The sequence below is a fragment of the Macadamia integrifolia genome, chromosome 4 (genome assembly GCF_013358625.1).
Source record: "Macadamia integrifolia cultivar HAES 741 chromosome 4, SCU_Mint_v3, whole genome shotgun sequence".
NCBI lineage: Eukaryota > Viridiplantae > Streptophyta > Magnoliopsida > Proteales > Proteaceae > Macadamia > Macadamia integrifolia.
In genome coordinates, this window is record NC_056560.1 from 20669630 (window position 1) to 20688415 (window position 18786).

Here is an 18786-nt window from a genome sequence, read left to right on the forward strand (position 1 = left end):
CTCTCTCTTCCACCGTCGACTACTCCTCCCTCGCCTACTTACTCTGCTCTTGTAGAGCATCAACTTCACTTGTGATTGTGTTGCATTATTCCCTGCTTCTCACTCCTCTCGTAATCTCTTGAATGAGATTACAATAATATTAATTAGTATTATTTCTTATTTCAGGCAATAATGTTTCATGTTGGTTCACTTACTTAGTAATAGGAGCTATGTTACGATCCTATATTAGTTTATGGGGTTGATCTCACGTCGATTTCCTATGAGAACTAAATCCTCTCATCTTGTAAGTCGATTTATATGATTGAGTTCTTCAAGAACCGCATTATATTAATAAATGAAAAATTATATATATTGATCTCACGTACTTAGTAAATATTTATTATGAGATTCAGAAAAGATATTTAGATTTTGTCCGCCAATAAGATAATTAATCATTTTTTTCCTTTGACATAACTGGTATGCTACTATAGCTATCTCCAGAATTTAACCCCTTAATAATCTTTATATACAACAAAAATAGAAGGGAAAAGGCTTATCATTACTTAGACGGAGGAAATAAAGAAACAATCATATAAATGCCTGGATTCAAAAAAAAAAACCCGAACGCTAAGATCCTTCTTGCTAGAGAGGATAGTTTTGAACAATGGATTTATTATTATTATTATTATTATTATTTTGTGTGAAAGGCCCCTAAACCCCTCAAAAAGAGGAAATGAGGAACCAAGGGACTTTGGATATGGTTATAAAGAGGCTAATAATGGTACGACGAAAAGAAAAAGAAGGATATGGTAATAGAAAGACTAGTGACAGTATAAAGAAAGAAAAATGGATAACAAACAAATCAGTCGTTGTTTGCCTTTCGAATCAGACTTATTGAAAATAAACTCCTAGGATTTAAAATTTCCAGAGTAAAGTAACCTCTTTAGATTTCAATTTTCCTTTTTTCTTTTTGGCAACGGACCCACTAGGCCCCATATTGTGGCATTCACGACTAGTCTCCCAAGGCAGTTTCAGTCGGGCCTAATGGTCCTTTGATCGTCCCATTTAAGTAAACAGGCTTCATAGACAAAGCATAGTTATAAATTGTCAATTGGTAATCTTTAATCTGGCTTTCAATAATCGGGTCTTAGACAAGCTCTTAAGGCTTAACGGCACATTTATTTTCACATGGACTATAATAAAGCTTTAAACATGTCGGGCTTAATAAATAGGTTCTATAGGAACTCTAAGCGATCTTTAAACATGTTTGGTTAAGTTATGCCATTAATCGATTGATCCACGACTATCAAATAGCACTCTTGTGAAATAAACAATCGATTATAATTAATCCTAGATAGAACCCCACATATTCTATTAATCAATCTAGGAACTGATTCGGGCTTAGGCTTGACCGAGCCGGATTGAATGAGACCGGACGTGAAATTGACATCCCTAATTAAGACTGGTCTTTGAAACCAAGAAAAGGAGAAGGGACAAAAGAACAATCTGTGCAATTAGGCCAGAAAATAAAATTTCTTTACCCTTTCTTACATTTGACCTCATACCCTTCATTCTCAACCCTTCCTCTCCCCACCCAGCCATGTGAGTAGTCTCTCTCTATCTCTCTCTCTGTGCCATGTGCAGAATAACACATTATCTTAGTTTAAAATAAAAGTGGGGCTGGATTTTTTGCATGATCCGCCATCGTGCGATTTGTCAAATAGCGGGTGGTTTTAGTATTGCGACTTGCAAGCGAATTTTTGTCACTATTTAGTAGGCATGCATAAAAAATTTTGCCAATAACTTTTTAAAAGCTCGAAGGTTGAGGGTGGAGATAAATGTTATAAATCATACGAATGAAGTAAGATAATCATGCAAGGAAAACTATCCGCCTTTCTCCATTGTGAGGGATCCCTCGTATTGATGATTCTAGGCTTCTCGTATCCGTAACAAACATCTAGAAACAAGAAGAGGGTGAGTAGTTTCCACCATTGCAAGTCCTCCTTCTACTGAGTTGACCCTCTTCTCTTTTTGGTTTTGCTCGTTAAGGAAAGAGGTTTGGCATACCGTTACTTTCTTGTAACTAGAAACTTAACCAATGGAAAGAATAAGGATGACTACTCCAAAGAGGTTAGGAGAGACACATGCTAACCTGCCTGAACCTTCTCCTATTTTTTAAATAAAGAAAGATTCAAAATACATTCTCTTTCATATACATGTGTCTTTTCATATTCAAACAAGATTTTGTGAACTATCTCTTCATTTTATTACATGTTTTCTTATTGAAGTTGTGTCCATCAAATCTAAATAGTAAATTACAACTTCAAATATATATATATATATATATATATTTTTTTTGTTTTAAATTTTATTTATTTAACCACTGTGTTTGGACCAGCTTACATGCACCTTGACTAACTCTCGAGGAGACTAACGCAGCAACCCACGGCCACGATTCCTAAATTATATTGTTCATTTTTAATATCAATAATATTAAATAAGTTATAATTATCCTTAGATTTTCACTTAAAAGTGTTTTAAGACAGTAATAAAATTGGACATTCTATTCTAACTGTTGTCACACTAAACACAAATGTGAGTGTATGATAACTCTAAAACACAAATGTGAGTGTATATTCGTCCGATCCAATACCCTAGTCGTTGGGTTACTTGGAGAAATGGAGCAGCTCAGGAACCCCTCTGTATAGGGCAGTGCCGGGAGGTGGTGTGTATGCTGCGAGGCCAAGGAACCTGTTTCTGTGGGATATTATTTTATGCAGGTGGGGCTCAACCATAGGAAGCTGATCAATTCTTATTTCAGGCAATAAATTTTTTTTTTTTTTTTTTTTTTTTTTCTATAAGAAAAGAAATAAAATTTTCAATCTTAGATGGTCGTACAAAGGTCCCAGCAATGATTGAAGGGTAAAATTGGAATTTTTTAGTTTCAAACTAAACCTGTTAATTAGATATCCCAACAGGCCTTTTAAAACATGTGGTACCCCAAATGCCACTTTCTCCTAGTGTTGGATGCCCCATCTATTCAGAGGCTGGATCTTCTCCTGGACCATGATCTCTTGTAATAATTTCACACTATTTATGATTCTAAAGGGTTTAAGAGCCACCTCTTGGTGTGGAGACTTACATCCAATAGATGGTGTGAGATTGTTGCAAAAGGTCATGGTTGAATAATGGATGAAATTATGGCAGTAGGACCTCAGCTGCGTGTGGCGGTGCTCCCAGAACGAGTGCCCTCGTTTCGCCTCTCTCTTGCACTTCCATCACTTCCCATCCGTCTTGTTACAGCACGTTGTTCTCACTTTCTTGTAAGTTCTAATTTGATTAAAACCATTAGATGATATGTACTTATCAACCTCTGTAAGGCTTGCTTCAGGTTGTTCTTTGATATTCCTTTATGTCTTCAGTAGTCTAGGTTTTGTCCCTCTTCTATGTCTCACTATTTTTGTGTGTACATATGGTTTGTCATGAAACCTACATGGTTGAGTGTGGGTGTCAATTAGAGGTCCAACCAAGTCTGGACTGTTTAGAATCCAAATGGGCCCGGTTCGATTATTAAATGCGTTAGGTTGTAGTTTGATACATTTGTTGATTGATAGCTCCCAGTGCAAGAGTGCTACCTGACCGGCATCCAATCGAATCAATCAATTAAATGCCTGACTTGGTTCGACATGTTTAAGGCCCATTTATAGCTTGCTTAGAGCTTATTTAGGGTCCTATTATTAAGTTGGACATGTTTAAAAATGATTTAATGTTTGATTATAGCCCATTTAAGCTTGATTAAAGATCAATACCCGATTGATCATTTATAAATGGAAATATGCCTTATATATAAGGATCGATTGCTTAAACAGACCGATCACAATGCAAGGTTCTGAAGAATGGAAGTACACTATTAGGTATGATAAAAATCGATCTGACGCTGATTAATCGATACCTCTAATTAAGGGGAAAACACTTTCATTTTTTGACAGCAGAGGGAGGAAGTATTTTTTTTTTTTAAATTGTAAACAGTCCCCTAAAGAGCAGAAAAATATATACACCAATAGAGGCCAAAAATTTGTTTACAATCATTAGAATATCCTCTAAAAAAATGAAAATCCAAAACCCAGATAGGAAACTGCCCATTTAGGAAGTCTGAATTGAATGGTATTGTGAATTCAAACTTATAAACATGTGATGCGGTTTGTCTAATTGTAACCTAGGTGGGTTACAAAAGTATTGTAATTGTAACCAAGGTGTGATAGAGTTGATTTGTATGAAAGGAAATCAGAAAGTAATTTTCATGTCCCTTCGTACATTTAAATCTGCTGCAAGCCTGCAACACCTTTTATGACAAGTGCTTAATTGCTTATCAACGGATTAGAATTGGAATTCCATCCAAAATAGTACCCCATCATGATATTTCTCCGTCACCGTCACACTCAACACTCACAATCACGCACAGTCGCACACGTTCTACGAGACATAGAAAAGAGAAGGTCCGAAGGTCCGAAGGTCGATACGTCATACTTTTATACTTTATGACGTATTGCAATTTTAAAAAAGTAGAAGACTGGTAAAGTGTGTAAAATGCAATCAAGGTAACAAGACAACCTAAATACGGAAGGAAAGAGATTTTCCCTTGCAAAAAATGAATCCAAACTTCTTGGGGTGTTAATCGGTCGGGTCAAGTCAGGTCAGGTCAGGTCGATCTTGGTTAGGCTTAATTGGGATTAATGAGGTAAAATTCTTGCACTGTGAATGTCTTTATTTAAGCGGGCTTGAGTTTGGGGGGGCATGGTACTGTTTGTAGTCAGGCCGGTTGATATCGGGTTTTAATTGGGCTACTTTAAATGGATCTATTTAATTCTAAATGGGTTCTAAATGAGCTCTAAAAAACTCCACCTTAAAATTAATTTTTAAGCAAATTAAACTATTGGCTTTACAATTTAAGCATTTTTCTTAGAATTTAAGAAGATAAGATTATTAGAAAAGGTATTTACAGTTTAAGCATTACTCATATTTTGTAGTATTAGTGGTAGAATATGTATTTACGATTTAAGTATTTTTCTACAGGGGTCGAGTTGGTCGGGCTAAGTGAGTCGGTTCTAACAGGCTACTTAAGTGAGTCGGGCGGGTCGAGCGCCCGACGGACTACTACTCTTCACCGTAAACTCCCAGTTAATAAACGGGCCAGGCTTAAGCCCAACACATTTATTAAACGGGCCGGTTCAAGTCAAGCCTTAAGTGAGTCGGGCTGGGTCGGGCCTATAGGTGTGGGCTCAGGATTGACACCCCTAATCCAAACACACAAATCAAGCAAAGTTAGAGCATTGTTTTACGTATCAATATCGAAACTGGGATAAAATTGTATAAAAACTCATTTTAGTTAAAAAAAAAAAAATGGGTAAAATTGAACAATCCAATCAATATAAGTTGATTTAGGATCGGCATATATCAATACATATATGCTGTCGGTGAGACCTTTTTTAGTATTCCCCATTGACTTTCTGTTGTGTTGTAAAGGCACTACTTAGCCCAACTTTAAATCAAGAATCAAGTCCTTCCACCCCCTCTTTGAGTAAGGCATGCATAACCTATAAGCATGCTCCTGTGTCAAAACATGCTAATGCACAATGGTGGTTGTAAATCAGTTCAAACACCGAAAGAGAGTGGTCGTAAGTCAATTAGCTTAGTCATTGCTTCTTTGGTCTACGATCAACTAGTGTACTCTGGAGTTGTTTGGTTTTTCGCTTGCTTTGCATGGTTTTAACTCCATAATCTTGAGCATGATTTAAGGAATCGAATTGAATAAGGCAATATTGGGTGGATTGGATTGGTATTGGTCGATGCCAATTGTGATCTTGATCTTGATGCTGATCTTGGTGTGATCAATATTGACCGAAGACCCAAGGTTAATATCCCAAGACCGATTCTAGTATCTTAAACCATCATGTAGGGCCTAGACAACCCAGAACTTAAGGATTAGGATAACCAACTTTGCAAAATATCAGTTAATTTCAAAAAAAAAAAAATTTCTTATCTTTGCCACATGTGTTGTGGAAACCGGAAACAGATAATAAAGCACAATGGAACTTGAGTATAACCAAAGATTTTTTTTTCTCTTAAATGGAATTCCACCGCAGATGAAATCAACTCGGTGATTGCAGAAGAAACCCTAATTTCTGTTTACAGTTTTGTAGAGTGAGGGAGAGATGGAAGCTGGGGTATACATGGACTTTAGGCCCATGTTTTTTTTTTTTTGGGTAAAGAGGCCCATGTTACATAAAAGGAAGATTTTAATGTTAACTTTCCATAGTTGGGCATAAAAATTAGGAGAAGAGTTTTGTTGTTCAGGTGAATGGCCCTATGCCAATGTGTGGCGATTGGGAATGCACGTTAAAGCATCAATAGAAGTGGAATTTTGGACTTTCATAGGGTGGAATTGTCATTTCACCTCACCTTGTGTCTCTCTATTCCAGGCAAAGAATGTTCTTTTTTTCTAAAATGATTTACACTTTAAGTAATTACCAAAAGGTTTCTCATTTGAAACTTTATTATGTCTATCGTTTACCAAATGATTTTCTTTTTGTTTTTTTTTTTTTTTTATCAAAATTTGATTTTATCAATGATTTTTCTTTTTAAATAGATCTAAATATAAATAAAATTGATACCAAATAGAGCTTTAATAAGAAATGGAATAAATAAAAAAAATTAATAAACAACAAAAGAGAGAGAGAGAGAGAGAGCATACGACCATAGATCTCCTATTATGGTGGAATACACACGATCATCAGGAGAGGTATAAGAGTACAAGGGAACCTGATCCGGACTCCTGGATTGGCTTGGTTGCTGGATATATATAAGAACGTTAGCCACATTGGTAGGTGGACTATCTATCATTTGCTATTTGGACAGCGGATTTATTTTTCTGACAGTTTTCAATTCCTTCACAACAATCTAAATTTTATTTGCCTTTCTTACATTTGACCTCATGCCCTTTACACTCAAGTGGGGTGGTTTTTGTGCATGATTGGTGGACTTTTTCTTTATCCAAACTAGCTTGGTCTCTACACCCTGATATAGAGAGAGATGAAAAAACTGATCCGCTCCATGAAAAATAGAAATCACGTCATTGTTGATGCTTCTGGATATGCTTACATTAGTTCCCATGCTAGTGTGGAGATCACACTTTAGAAAATACTCTCGCTAAATTATATTATTCATTTAGTATTCATAATGCTAATAATTTATGATTGTTTTAGATTTTCACCTATAAAAGTGTTTAAGATTAAGGATGGAATTGGGCATTTCATTTATATAATTGTCACACCGTGTCTTGTGGAATATGCGTATTGGATTGGATTGGATTACATGAGAATCTTAAGTGATACATTGTCTAATGTTTAAGTAATAAGATTCTCATAGGTACCTTAGGCATGGTCTATTGACCTAAGATGCCCTTATCATAGTAGCTAGGCATTAATGGTTTTGATATAACAATGGTTAATGTCTCTCACACTTTATGTTGTTGTATTGAATTCATGGTGTCAAGTGGCATACAAAAGAGATGCCTAGTACAGAATTCTCGCTTAGTACAGAATTCACTTCCTAGAATGGGAAGAGAGAGAGAGAGTATACAAGACTGGATGAAATTTGGATCCAGTGGGATGCATTATAAATATAATATACAAAAGTTTTTGAAAATAATAATTAGTATTAATAATTAGGGAAAATTAATGGGCCTTGGTCATGTCTTCTATGCTTGGATACGTAAAGTGTGAAAATACTACTCTAACCCATATGGTTGATACCTCCTCCCACCTTTCCATTGGCCTACATGTTGAGGCAATAGTCATGCGATCAAGGACTGTTCTATTGCACTTATAATTTTATTCTAAATATTTTTATTGATCCATTGAACGGAAAAATTTATTTGCACATATTATTACGACAGTATGATATAATTTTTACCATAATATTTTACCCTCTAGTCGCCCTTGGTAGGCAGTTATTCCAGCATCAGAGGCAGGTGACCTCAGGTTATAAGTTCTCCATTTGTATGAGTATATATATATATATATATATATATTTTAAACCATACATACATATCGTTTCCTTTTTTGCTGTTCTCTCTCTCTCTCTCTCCTTTTTACCATACAATTTGGAGTTTTGTATCTTTTAAAACTCGTACCAAAATAGCGAGTTTGCAAGTGATGGACCCAAGGGCAAAGAAAATATGTTGCAACATAGGTTTGGCTACAAATGGAATTTTCTCTATCTTTAAAATTTTGAAATCACCTTAACAATGAAATTTGTTTCCTTTATTTTCACAAAAAAGGCTCCTATATTTATTTCTTTCTTGTCAAGCAAACACAGTTTTACGCCTTTCCCATTGTCTATAAATGCAAAGGGAACCTTGTCCATGAGGTCAATAGCTAGTAGTAGTCTAGTAGGTACCAGTCTACCCGATGGACGTCTCTTGCTCCACCAAATTCCTCACTCTCACTTTCCTCATCCTCCTCTCATCTGTCCTCCTTCATGGCCCTGCCAATGCTTCGGATACCGTTGACGGTAGAGAAACCCTCGAAATTATAACAGGTGGCGGTGGACGCAAAGGCAATGAAGAATGTCCGCCCTCTGCTCCTCCCCGGGAAGAACCTAAATGTATGCCTCCACCACCATCACCTCCTCCTCCACCTCCTCCTCCACCACCACCACCACCACCTCCACCTGCACCTCCACCTCCTTCTCCTTCTCCTCCTGCACCTCCACCTCCTTCTCCTTCTCCTCCTGCACCACCACCTCCTTCTCCTTCTCCTCCTGCACCTCCACCTCCTTCTCCTTCTCCTCCTGCACCACCACCTCCTTCTCCTTCTCCTCCTGCACCACCACCTCCTTCTCCTTCTCCTCCTGCACCTCCACCTCCTTCTCCTTCTCCTCCTGCACCACCACCACCATCACCATCGCCTTCACCCTCACCCTCACCGTCACCATCACCACCACCACCACCTCCTCCTCCACCACTTTCTCGTCCATCTCCAACATCCCCGCCACTGTTAGTTTTTCAAAACGAGAATCTTAAAAGGGCATCATACGTAATCCAGAGACTGAAGAAGAAAATCACGTACGAGAAGGACTCTAACTTCTGCAACTACGGCGAGAGGTTCTTTTGTAGAAACAGAAAAAGCCACACAGTCGCTGGTGTCAACTTCAATGGCAACCACTATGGTGGCCCGAACTTCACCCTCACTTGCTTCATCGATCAACTCCCAGACCATGTTTTCTTCTACGCCAGCTCCAACAACTTCATTTGTTCCCTCCCACAACCCACAGGGACCAATAAAATCCGATTCCTCTGCGAGCTCGACCTCAGCAACACCGGAAAGTTCCCTACGTCCGTCCTTTCTGCCAGAAACCTCACCTTCTTGGAGCTCCGCTTCAACAAATTCTCAGGTGGAGTTCCTCCTCAAGTGTTCACATTAGACGTCGATGTGATCTTCCTCAACAACAACGGCTTCGCACAAACCCTCCCTGCCAACCTTGGAAGCACACCAGCAAGCTCACCGGTCCAATCCCACGAAGCATGGCCCAGGCCAACCGGACATTGCTTGAATTCTTGTTCCTCAACAAGAACTATTCCGGTTGCTTACCTTACGAAATCGGGTTCTTGAATCGGGCCATGGTTTTCGATGCTGGATTCGACCGGATAGTATAACTTTAGCATTAAATTGATCAAGCTGCTCCACCCCCTCCCCCAATTTCAGTTATGTTTCAATCTCCACAAATTAGTATGAAATAAAAAAACACTTTTTTCCAATCAGATCCTACCAGGGTTCTAAGAATTGGTATCGGATTTGCGGGATTATATCGGTATTGGTCCATGCTGATACCAATAGCTGGCAGATTCTAAATCAGGTGTTGACATTGAATCAAGGGTAAAATTATTAATTTTTTTTTAAATGAAAAATAAGGATAAAACCAATGAATCCAACCGATATAGACCGATTATCATCAATTATCGATGGAGACCGATACGAGTCCAATTGGATGATAAATATGGATGAATATTCAATTGGTTGCTTAGATAAGAATGTTAGATGGAAACCAGAAAGAGAAGGGTAGAAGGACTATCAATCCTAAGCTGTTAGGTCAGCAGATTTATTGTGCTAAATAGTTCTCAATTCCTACGGAACACTTACCCTTCACTCTCTACCATTCTTCATAACACTAAACCTGTACAGAATCAAGGGTAGTTATCATAATCAAGTCAATCAATGAGGTGCGGTTTCCGTTTAAATGGTACTGTTCATGGTTCACAATATGAGAGGTAGAAACTAAAATTGAATCATTTATTAAAATAATTTAATACAATGAAATTAAATTCGAATTATTTACTAAACAGTTATAAGATTTTTAAAAGTTTCATAGAATATGCCATACCAAAAAATCTATTCATAAAAAATTCATAAGAAATTATTTAATATAAACCTATTCTCACGTAAAAGCATATAAACAATTATTTAATATAACTCTACTCCATATATATATATATTTTTTTTTTAACTTTACCTGGCCGACTAGCCCTAGCATATGATAGTTGAGTTTTAACTGCTCTTTGGTTTTTGAGAACAAGATGTACTAGTTGTTGAGAGCGAAAACTAAAGATAGGCTCTTGGTGACTCATTCTGACTAGAACAATTGCATTTAGAAATAGCATAAAAAATTTCATCAATATGGGTGAGGCCATGAAGATGTTGAAGATTCGATAGGGTAATTTTTTATTTACTATATAAAAAAAATTTAACCAATTTAAATGAGTAAAACCAAGATTAAACCATTTATTAAATAATCTCATTTTTAAAAATCAAAAGTGAATCATTTATTAAACGGTTTCATGATTCTATTTTAAATGGTTTGATTTAGTTTCGATAAATAGTTTCACTTTGATTTTGACACCGTTATCTATCACTGGATAACCTAATCCTTTTACCTCCATTGTTACTTGTGAGATTGAACATGAGAACCCTTGTCAACGGATCAGGTTCACGTATGAGAATGTTCTCGCACGTCTCTAGTCTGTGGATTTAGAATCTATTAAATGAAGAGAGAGAAAATTAATTCTAAATCCACGGATCAAGGTCGTTCTCATACATTCTCATACGTAAACCTGATCCGTTCTCAAAACCCCTAGGGTGTTGAAGGAGAGTGCCTCTTGACTCTCCTCGCCATCATGCAAGGGTTGATAATTTTATCTATTTCAGTTTATGAGATCGTTTTATCGTTATTGTATTGTATTTTGATAATTATACTTAACATCCATACCGTCTATCCATCCCGTATTAGTCAGGCATCAAGAACAGTGCATTGATACTGATCGACCGATCGAGACCGATACCTAAAACATGCTAAAGCGTGAGGGCGAAGCTGATCTAAATATTAGCCCACTGCATTAAAGAGTGGGATATCTTGTTTGTTAGCTGGGGAAAAACAAATTAAGGGGCCCTTTTGGAGCTTCTCTGTATAAAAGAGAGCAAAGAGGTCAACTTACTTTTCCTGGTGGTCTGGTGAGAGAGAAATTCTAAAAGAAAATAAAAAAAGTGACCTAAGAGCATATCATATTAAAAAAAAAAAAACCTAGTAACATTTTTATAGCATGGTATCGGCCACGTCAGAAAATTAATATGTTATTGAAATGGATCATCTTTATGGGACACATATATTCTTGATTTTTCTTGAAAAAATAGGTTTTATGACTTTTTTTTTCACTTTGGATTCCTACGTTTAATTGATATGGTTTCAGTCAAATATCAGGAATTCAAAATTGGAAATATGCCAAACCAATTATATGGATTAAAATATAATTATTTAACTTTCATTGAAAGCAGTGAAAAGTACTAAACAATCCCGTGTGAATGACTCAAGGTGTACTTAGTGGGAGTTAAACTCAGGACGTCCGAGTTTACGATTCGTATCAAGTTCGTTACTCGCTAATGGCACTACCCCCCTTGAGTTCTCCAACCACCATCTAATTCTAAGGTAAAGGCTAAAGAAACCTAGCAAAGATCTTCTATACATGTATATAAAAAGATGAGTTGAAGGTCTTGTTACATCGAGCCCATGGAAGGTCGTTGGCGATTTAAGGAGAACAAAGCAGCAGGTTTGAGCTTGGAAGGTTAAGAGTGGTAGATAGACCAGCAGTTAGCTGGTTAGAACCTCGAAAATATGTGAAAATAATATATACAGTGAAACCAAAAGGAAAGAAGAAAACGACTTCCACTGAAACTGATAGAACAGCACATACCATCTCATCAAAGGCTTCAATTGATAATTGAACAGCTCTAAGACATTGCTTTCTCCCATGCCAGCTCCAACAATTTCACTGGTATCCTCCTTGCAAAAGAATTTCTTCTCGTTTTTTTGTCATTGACTACTCAGACATCATCTAGAGTCTATAGACTGGGGTCCAAGGGCTAGGGGATAAGAGGATATATGAGCTCCCTATCATCACAAAGATTGCTGATTATGTCGCCTCTTATGAGCTGCCCATAGGTATTAGTAAATTGAAAATGTCTGTCTTAGGTGTTAAGATTCTAACTTTCTTGGACTTTTTGAGGTAATCCACAATTCCGACACTCACAATCAAGAAATCATCCTTGAACAAAAATTGTGGTTTCAGTGCCTAGCGCAATGATAGCAGCATCGGTTAATAGAAGCTAACGCGTGAAGATTCAAAGATCAACTCCAATTACATATGTGTGTGTGCTTTTCTCCTCTTAAAAGTAGACTGATAAACAGTAGACTAATCATAATCCGGAAATTAGGGAAAGACTAATTTGGAAGGCAAATTAATAGATGATACCCAGGGTATCCTATTGATCTAAAACATAACATTAGTACAAAAAAAGGTTAAAGCTGAGAAGACCCAGTTTTTTTCATTTGGCATTTTCCTTGGTGTTTAATTTCTGTGGACATATTGCATCAACATTTCACATCCATGACACATAAATTTCAGCATAAATCCTCTTTTCTTATATGTTAACACACCCCCTTAAATATTTGATAATTGGGAAACCTTTGCATATTTACAACTGATCTAATTATGGCTTGAAATTCTGACAAATAGGTAATCGTAATGGTTCCTACCTAACCAATTAGAATTGCCAAACTAGCTCTCATTAAATTGATGACTATCCATAAAAGGGAGAGGGGGGATAAAGTAGATAATGAAGAGATTGGCCGCATTTGACGTGTAGATCTATCAAAAATTTCTCTATAAATTTAATGTTCTATTGGCTATATTCTGAGACATCTTTTGTACGTAAAAGTTACTTTAAATAAAAATTTCATAATAAATTTAAGAATCTGAAAGGAAAGAAATTGATAGGATTCATATAGTCGACCCTACCCTTGGGATAAAGTTGAATTTGTTGTTATATACATTAGAATAATAAGATTTTAAAATTTTACATTCTTTGAAAGATTAAAAAAAATTGTTATTTAATGATAAAATAATAAGAATACAAATTGAAAGTGATTATCTTATATTTTAGCCCAAAAAATGTTCCTTAGGGCTATCATCTCTGAGCTCTGATAAGTTTATTGAGGCCCTAATAACAAAGATAACATGAAAGGTGGGCCAATTCTTTCTGCCATTATGCCTTACTTTAAAATCAGTCTACAAATGCAAGCGACAAAATAAAATATTTCTTTCTTGAGACCCTCATGTAGTTCTCCTAATATATGACTCTTACTTCACTCTCCTATTTCTAATGAGAGATTATAAGTTATCCTATTCATATGCTTTGCAAGAAACAAGATAGGAATGATCTAAAATTCAACTCTTGTGGGATACAAAACAAATAACAAAAAAGTAAATATTTTTTTCAATTTCTAAGTGGAAAGTTTTCCTCCACCACGTAGAGAAGGGGTTCAAAAAAAAAAAAAAAAAATCAACCACCTTCTTAGGGTCCTAAAACACCCATTATTGGGAAAACAAATCAATAATACCCTTTCCCCCTATTGCATAATACCCGCTCCCGCCTACCTATCTGATAGCCACGATCAAGAAATTCCCCTTTCACTGTGGCTTCAAGTAAAGCTAGTCCTTCATTTAATAGCAACAAAGTGAGATATACAAAATGGAAGAAAGGGCACTACCTGTATACGTGTGTCTACATATAAATCAAGGATTTAAGGGACGGTGTATCGATCCTGATTCGGATTGGATCAGATCTGTGAGTATTTGCCAATTTTGCCCCCTATTTTTTTTATTTATTTTAATTTTTTTAAGTACTAGTTTTTTTTTTCTACTATTTTACCCCTGAACATGGATAGAGGATCGGTCTCAACTGATACCGATCCGATACGGCCAATACTAGATAGATACTTGAAACTAGGGGTGTCAACTAGTCAGGCCGGATAGGTCTCTGTCGGGCTTAATCGGGCTTGGTCACTTAGAAGCCTTTCACCGTGAATGCCCATTTAAGTAAATAGGCCTAGCTTTGGGGGGCATGGTACGGTTTATAATCAAGCCAGTCAGTGTCAGCCTTTCAATTGGGCTTCCTTAAACGAGTCTTAACCGGGCCTTAACTGGGCTACAGACCTATTTAAGTCTAAACAGGCTTTAAACGTGTCTACTCTAAAATTCTTTTCTTAAGTTGGTTGAATGCCCATAAATATGTGAGTCAAATTTTTAATAAAAAAAAAAAAAAAAAAGAAATGATATGAGATTATGGTTGTTCTTACAAAGAAAAAGAAGATATTATAACCTTTACAACTTACAAAATAAAGCTTAATTAAATCAAATCCTATTACAAAGCAAAGGGTAAGAAAACTTAATTTGTTTCTTACTAGTAATGGCAAAATATGAATTATGTAGTATTAAAGGGAGTCGTGCCAGGTCGGGCTATAACGAGTTGATTTAAGTTGGGCATATAAATGTGTCGGTTTGGTCAGGTGCCCGATGGGCTAGCTACTTGCACCGTGAACGCCTGTTTAATTAACATGTCGGGCTTGATACTAATCGGGTTGGTCTAGGTCGGACCGTAGAAGTGTCAGGGTCAATCGGGTGGCTTAGAATTGACACCCCTACTTGAAACTATGATTAAGCCTAACACATTTATTAATCGGGCCGGTCCAAGTCAGATCGTAAATGTGCTGGGTTTCGTTGGACCTACTGGTGCGAGCTCAAAATTGACACCCCTACTTGAAACCATGATCTAAACACAATTGGTGCAGGAAAAACTGTACTATTCCTTTTTAAAGATGCTCTTGTGCACTCTATAACCCTTGTACGTATGCGTGTATGTTCACCATTAGGGTAGCATACAACCCATAAAATATAACTTCAATCCCAAAGTTTTATTGGTAATTTCTTTCCAAATGCGACGAGCATAGCCCGTATGTATTGGATTATACTGATCATCATTCAAAACAAGAAGACAATCCGGACGCAATTTAAATGATAAGACATGCTAGTCTGTCTGTGAAGGAATGAAAGAAATGATATTAAAAGAAAAAGGCACCTGACCCTTTTCTCTTTTCCCCGCCCGTGAGTTCTGATAGGTGATACACTAACAGGTCCCTCCCTTTTACGTAAATGGAACTTGCCGTTCTGGCACGGCCATTTCATTACGAGGCTACGAATGAATAGACTATCTGGTTACCTTCCTTACATAAATATCTCTTCAAACACTATTAATGGCAGCAAAGGAGGGCATTTATGGAAGTAAGAGAGCACCTAGATCGATACTGGCTTGAAATAAAATCCAAGTCTGGCCATCCAAAGACTGTTCTGAGGATTGAGACTTACTGAAATGAAGAACTGGGAATCAGTAGAAAAGAAGACCATGACAAGTTGACAACAACCACCACCACCATTACCCTTTACCCTTTAAAAAAGAACAAACCAAGCTCCTCTCTCTCTCTCTCTCTCTCTCATTCTCAAAGTATAAGCTTTTAGTTCCCACTTGGATTCCTGCTTCGCCTTTGCCCCAAAACAAGAAAGGGGAGATGGGCTACTACGTTTCAATCTCTAGCAAATCACTAACCATCATCACCTTCTTTGTTCTCCTTTCTTCCTCCCTCCATGTACTTGGTAGCACTTCAGTCCCGGAAACCAAAAGAGAAACACTACAAATCATAATAGGCGGCGGTATTGGTGGCCGCGTCGGTGGTGGTGGAAGTGGCGGTTGCACCCAAACTAAATGTTCAACACCGCCGCAGCAATTAATATTCGCAGACCAAAGACTAGCTATTGTATATCCGGTAATCCAAAACTTCAAGAAAACAATAACCTCCGATCCCCTCGGAATCACCAAAACATGGGTAGGCTCCGACATCTGCAACTACAAAGGCTTCTTCTGCGACAGCCCACCAGACAACAAAACCGCCACTACACTCGCCTCCGTCGACTTCAACGGCTTCGCACTTACAGCCCCAACTCTGGACGGCTTCCTCGACCAACTCCCCGACATCGCTCTCTTCCACGCCAACTCCAACCATTTCACCGGCACCGTCTCTCCTAAAATCTCCCACCTCCGCTACCTCTACGAACTAGACCTCAGCAACAACAACTTCTCCGGCGAATTCCCAGCCGCCGTGTTAGCCATGGAAGGCCTCTCCTTTTTGGACATCCGGTTCAACTCCTTCACCGGTTCAGTCCCGGCTCAGGTATTTAACCAGACTCTCGACCTCCTCTTCGTCAACAACAATAACTTCAAGCAGAAGCTTCCAGATAACCTTGGCAACACCTCCGTTCGATACCTCACCTTGGCCAACAACATGTTTGTGGGTCCCATCCCGAAGAGTATCGGAAAAGCTGCGAACACATTGGCTGAGGTTCTGTTCCTCAACAACCAGCTCTCGTGTTGCCTTCCGTACGAGATCGGTTTACTGAAAGAGGCGAACGTGTTCGATGCCGGTTTGAACAGGCTGACCGGACCTTTGCCGTGCTCGTTGGGTTGCTTGGAGAATATGGAGCTGCTCAACTTCGCCGGCAACGAATTGTACGGTGAGGTGCCGGAGGTGGTATGTGCGCTGGGGAAGCTAAAGAACTTGTCCTTATCGGACAATTATTTCATGGTTGTGGGTCCCATCTGCAGGAATTTGATAAAGAGTGGGGTCCTTGATGTGAGGAAGAACTGCATTCCTGATCTGCCGTCACAGAGATCAGTGATCGAGTGCGCGGAGTTCTTCACACACCCCAGGATCTGCCCTGACCTGGCGTCGTATACTATCATTCCTTGCAAGCTTTCGAACTTACCGTTTCCGTTCCCATTTCCGTTCCCATGGAAGAATACTCCACGTTCACCGCCGGTGCAGAGAAAGCAGACAAGGGCCCCTTCTCCTTCGTACTCTGCTCTTATAAGGCATCGTTTGTGATGCATTACTCTACTCTGTTAGGCCTCTCTTTGGATGATTTTTGATTTCAATTTCTAATTGATATCTTGAAATAAATTAATAAACAATTCTTATCAAGAAATTGAAATTATTTGGTTACTTGTAACAATTGAAAAGAGGTGGAGGTGGTGGTGGTGGTGGTGGTGGGTGAAGGCATCTCCTTCCTCTATGGGAGCATATGCTCACTGCTGCATATTCATGCTGTTTCGCACTCAAAGATGGCTTTAAATATCTAATGAATTCCTCACTGAAACTTGAAACTTGAAACTTGAAACTTGAAACTTGAAACTTGAAACCCACATCAGATCAGATCTCCTATTATAAAAAAGAAGATATAGTTGTTTGTAGGAGTACGTCAAAGAACAACAATGCCATTGATCAGGTTAAGCTACCATTTGAAATAAATAAAACGTACATATATGTCTGTGCAAAATGATGGATTAGGCATATGTTTGGCTGCATTCATCTGGTTTCCCTGCGTAATCCATACTTTAAAAAGGCCAGTCTAGCTGAGTGGAGTACTTACATGAATCCCACTAGAGCTAGTTAAGAAAAGGACACCTCTGTTGGTTTATAATAAGAAATATACATATCCGTCGCAATGGGCGAGCCTGTGGCACAACGGTTAAGTTGTACTATTGCAAAGCAGGGGGTAAGGTTGTGTACAACTCGTCCCTCCCAGACCTCACAATAGTGGGAGCCTCGTGCACTGGATTGCTCTTTTCTCCTTTTTTTTTTTTCTTTTTAGATACCCGCCACCGGCAGTGCGACAGGCATCGACCTCTCTTTTGAAGTGTGTATAACAAGATTATCTGCCTCATATTGCCTTTCGCTATGAAAAATGCAGACACACAGAATTCTTCTCACTAATTTAATAACATAAATGATATTCTATGCTTGATTGCCCCTATACATACTTTTGCCCCTAGATCCCACACTTACATCTGCTAAGAGTGAAGAAATGAATTGTGGAAGCTCCCCTCGAGAAATGAGTTGATTTATTTGGATTTTACATAAAGTTGCTCCATTGAGACCTAGTGGTCATAGGTTCAAGTTCGAAAACAATCTCTATGTGAAGTAGAGTTATTGTTACATACCTTATGACCTTCCTCAGATCTTACAATAGTGAGACTCTATTGCATTAGGTAGTCATTTTTTATTTGGATCCTACCTTAAAAGGTTTTTATCTTGTGCAAATAGATTATACAATCATGATTAAAAAGCCTTCTTTTTCAAGTCAAGATAAAAAATCACCCCACCATTCATGTCGGGGTAGGGGATGCACTCTCACGTCCTCTCACATTCTTGACACTTTTTGCTCCCTAATCATTTGCCTCTCCCTCCATTAACAAACCAATTATCACACACTGATTAGTGTGGTGCGGTGTGGGATACTCCTCACACAGC

At 38.0% G+C, this 18786-nt stretch overlaps 2 protein-coding genes across 3 annotated transcripts in view; both read left to right on the forward strand.

The window, feature by feature from the left end:
* Nucleotides 1–349, forward strand: part of LOC122076456 (uncharacterized protein At4g06744-like) — a 2047-nt gene extending 1698 nt beyond the window's left edge. For both annotated transcript variants that reach the window (XM_042641757.1, XM_042641758.1), the window contains one exon: nucleotides 1–349. This exon is cut by the window's left edge. In XM_042641757.1, the coding sequence (XP_042497691.1) occupies nucleotides 1–75 (75 nt within the window). In that variant the 3' untranslated portion in view covers nucleotides 76–349.
* An 8055-nt stretch (nucleotides 350–8404) lies between these two features.
* On the forward strand, nucleotides 8405–17478 carry LOC122076311 (receptor-like protein 19). Its single transcript, XM_042641627.1, has 3 exons — nucleotides 8405–8774; nucleotides 9084–9642; nucleotides 15836–17478. Exons 1-3 carry the CDS (start codon nucleotides 8448–8450, stop codon nucleotides 17359–17361), a joined length of 2412 nt encoding a protein of 803 aa, XP_042497561.1. The 5' UTR covers nucleotides 8405–8447; the 3' UTR covers nucleotides 17362–17478.
* Nucleotides 17479–18786: the final 1308 nt, after the last annotated feature.

Excerpts from the sequence above, each read along its gene's own strand:
- LOC122076311 (XM_042641627.1), top strand. The coding sequence starts at position 8,448 with ATGGACGTCTCTTGCTCCACCAAATTCCTCACTCTCACTTTCCTCATC. Across the intron at positions 8,775-9,083 it reads CTTCTCCTTCTCCTCCTGCA|AGACTGAAGAAGAAAATCAC; the intron begins CCACCACCTCCT and ends TACGTAATCCAG. Across the intron at positions 9,643-15,835 it reads TGCTTACCTTACGAAATCGG|TTGACAACAACCACCACCAC; the intron begins GTTCTTGAATCG and ends GACCATGACAAG.